Source organism: Aplysia californica, unplaced genomic scaffold (genome assembly GCF_000002075.1).
Source record: "Aplysia californica isolate F4 #8 unplaced genomic scaffold, AplCal3.0 scaffold00126, whole genome shotgun sequence".
Lineage (NCBI taxonomy): Eukaryota > Metazoa > Mollusca > Gastropoda > Aplysiida > Aplysiidae > Aplysia > Aplysia californica.
The window spans coordinates 471,456-475,140 of record NW_004797396.1 but is presented as its reverse complement, the minus strand read 5'-3'; the positions used below and the strand labels follow the sequence as shown (position 1 = coordinate 475,140).

Here is a 3,685-nt window from a genome sequence, read left to right as displayed (position 1 = left end):
AGAGATAGATAGATAGATAGATAGATAGATAGATAGACAGATAGATAGATAGATAGATAGATAGATAGATAGATAGATAGATAGATAGATAGATGGATATATAAACAGATAGATAGATAGATAGATCGATAGATAGATAGATAGATAGATAGATAGATAGATGCACACACACACACTCACATACAAAAAACACAAGGAAAATACACACATAGAAAATAAAACCACGTATTCTAATATGTCTCCCTTAAAACATGGGTACAAAGAGACCTAATCTATACAAACAAAAGGACTTACGTATATCACACCGGTCACCCCTGTACTCCGTAGCAGTGCAGTCGCATAGGACGCCATTGTCCGTCGTCAGGCAACGGCCTCCATTGAGACACGGGTTCCCGCGCTCACACAGGTCCACGTCTGTCGTTAATAAACCAGCAGACGACAAAGGCTGCGGCCTGACCGCCTCGCCACCACAGCTCCTATAGAAAAAGTTCCTAACTGATCCTCGGAATTTTGGCTCGAAGATCACGGACGGTAAAGCGAGTGAGTTAAACTTTTTGCTCTCATATTCCATAGGAAGACCTCCGAGGTATAAGAAAGTCTCATTGGCTAAGCCGTTGTATGTGTGCAAAAGCCCGGATGAGGTTTTGCTGTGCTCAATTCCGTCCACGATCAAGGTTGTCAAGTCGCCGTCTTGGACAACCTCCACCGAATGCCATTTGTTGTCATTCAGATTTTGACCTGTGGATAAAATGCCAAGGTTACAGGGCAATCATGAAGTTTGAGGTAAAAAAAGGTTGGAAGCAAAGTAGGTGAAGCAGTGTAAAGTGAAGATCAGGAACTGTTGTATAATGTGTTGACAAATCAAACGAGCGAACAACGTTTTTTTGCCATTTAGTCACTCAATCAATTGATGGATCAGTCAGCAATTAACGAACAAAGGTACAAATCAACTCATGGTTCAATTGCCCCACGGACTAGTTTTTCATACTTCGTACGTCTGTTAAGTATCTAGTGTGTTGAATGCTACTGAAAACACTAAAGGTTCACTTAAGGGGCAAGACACTCCGATAGGGCCGAGACAAATAATTATGTGTATAGCCTTGAAAACGCGTAAAAATACAAAAAAACAAACAACAAAAACAACCAAATACCTGGTCACCCCCCTCCTCCCTTTGGAATTTCAAACCAAGCTAATCCGCTCCAAAGCCTAACATGATACCAAAGCCCAGCAACACCAATTACATTATAGGCGTGTCTGTTTTTTTATACCAAGAGTGTATGCCACGCAAATTACCAATAAATAAACAGAACTACACAGACGGCTGAACACACCAAAATCATGAGAGTGACGCGTTCCTCTGCGGACCAGCCAGACATACAAAGTAATTCTCTGCACCCTTGGCAAATATTGGACATCGAATTTGAGTGACGTCTGAATTATTCCCTTTGTTTTGGAACAGATCAAACAGCTTAGTCCACAAAGGGCCCTCGCTGGGAACTAGCAACACTATCCGAATTCTGTCTTGTCCCGTGTTAATCGTCACTTGAACGAAAAGGCCTGATATCTTCCCTATTCACCGCGGAAGGAAGAAAAAGCTGAGCTAAAAATAGGGAGTCAGGAGTTGTATCAGTCTATTTAGTGTATTCAGCCCACAGCACGGTTCACTCAGGGTAAAAACTAGAATTTTGATGTGTCCCTCTACAAAAGTGTAGGGAGAAGGAAATTCTTATCCGTGGGATTTTAAACTCTTATTTTAGAAATGGCTTCGCAATCAAGGTGAACTTTCCGTTTTCAGCCAGTTATCATGGCAGTCTTGCCACGTATGCAAAACAGCTCTTTCAACTGAAATATTTGAAGACAACAATCGAGAAAGGATCAAAATCACAACTCTAAACTATTGAAATATAATGTTCTATATCATCAAGTGCACTAAGTTCCACAGTTTGTTTTTAAAAAGCTGTCAAACAGAACAACAGTTTCAGTTCATTGGAAAAACGATCAATGCCCAGTTTCTTTTGAATTTAACATATTGATTATCCCAAAACCTAAAAATATGAATGTAATTGTTTACCCATTATGATGCTCATTTTGAGTGAAAAAAATCTCAACCTGACGAAATGTATTTCTGAAATATGTAGAATAAATATAAAAACAGAAATTAATAATGTCGTTTTTAAAGCTCTTTTCCCAGTCAACCCTCTGGTCATTAAACTTGTCATGGGGGGGGGGGGGGGGAATCAATCAATCCAACTATATAAAAACAAACCAGACACAGCAAAAGAAACACTCACCAGCCCTTATGATCATGGTTCTCTCCCCTAGATTCATCCTCAGCCGAATCCCACCTTTGAGAAGTTTCACCTCGAAGTAAGAGTAACTCCCCCTGTTGAGGTAGAGCAGCAGAGAAAGCGGTTCCGAAGTGCGGAACTCGAAGGAGAAGGAACCGTTCAAGCACGGTTCCCATGGTGGGTATTCCACATAGGAACCAGGAGAACCGTCGAGGTTAAGAGTGAGTGCGCATGGCAGCCGACACAAGATGGCGGCGAAGATGGCGACTGCCAAGGTCAGACACTGGAGATGTCTAGGCGAGAATGGGAAGAGTTCCACAGCCATTTCTGCTTTGGAGAAGGCAGGCGAGTTTAGTTAAGGGAATTAGCCTCGAGCAACGTGAATATTACATGAACACCTTTTCTGGGGTACTCCAGAACCGTGTATCCCAAGCAAAGCCGTGAACGGTTTGAAGTTCAATTCTTCGTCTTCTCAACAGGTGCTGAGCCAACAGAATTCAGCGTACGATTCAGTTGTATCCAACTACCAAACCACCATCGAAGACAGTTTAGAGTCCGCAAAATACCACATTCACTGAACAATAAGATGAAAAGCAGTCCTGACAACAGGTAGGAAGTTAATATCTAGTCAGAAAGTTGGAAGGAAGCCTACGACATTTCGCCTGACTCCTGAACAAAAGGTTCTATCTCACGTGAACACGAGTACGAAATACAGACGCATTTCAGTGACGTAATGACATTTAGCGCCGTACTAGAGCGTGGATACGATCTGAGAAATGTGTAGCAAAAGTCAATTCATGTTGTGGGCGTCATGTTGTCACGAGAGAGAGGAGATCTTGACGTCATCGCTTCGAGTGTACTGTTGATGAAAAAGATGGTGGTCTCGGTTGTCATGATCGGCAGCATCCTTGGTGACGTCACGCCTTTCTGTCAAAAATAGAAGAAAAAAAAACCCCGATAAGAGAGATAGTCAGTTTGCAACATTAACCGGTATAAGTGAGGTCGTTTCTTTATTACTATGAAAAAAGACGATTTCACGCTAACACGCACGAGTTGAACCCTGACCTCAATAAGGGTGCACAGATATACACATTATCACACGCACAATATGGGCAAACGTCTGCACCACCTTCAAACACATCTACACTAAGAACAAGTAAACAGGCCCAAACACAAGCACACATGCTTACACGAATAAACACACACAAGCACATGCATCTACATGAATAAACATGTAGACTCATACGCATGCAAACATACAGGTACGAACCAAAACACACTATAAATTATAATTAATCACATATATAATATGATCACAAACATACTCACTATCTCTCTGTCTCTCTCTGTCTCTCTCTATCTCTCTCACTCTTTCTCTCCCTCTCTCTCTCTCTCT

At 41.7% G+C, this 3,685-nt stretch overlaps 1 protein-coding gene across 1 annotated transcript in view; it reads right to left on the bottom strand.

The window, feature by feature from the left end:
- LOC100856796 (neurexin) overlaps positions 1-2,614 on the bottom strand; it is a gene marked incomplete in the record, with an annotated part of 101,003 nt that extends 98,389 nt beyond the window's left edge. The window contains 2 exon segments of the mRNA NM_001253763.1: positions 295-738; positions 2,293-2,614. Coding sequence (NP_001240692.1) covers positions 295-738; positions 2,293-2,614 — 766 coding nt within the window.
- Between the last annotated feature and the right edge of the window lie 1,071 nt (positions 2,615-3,685).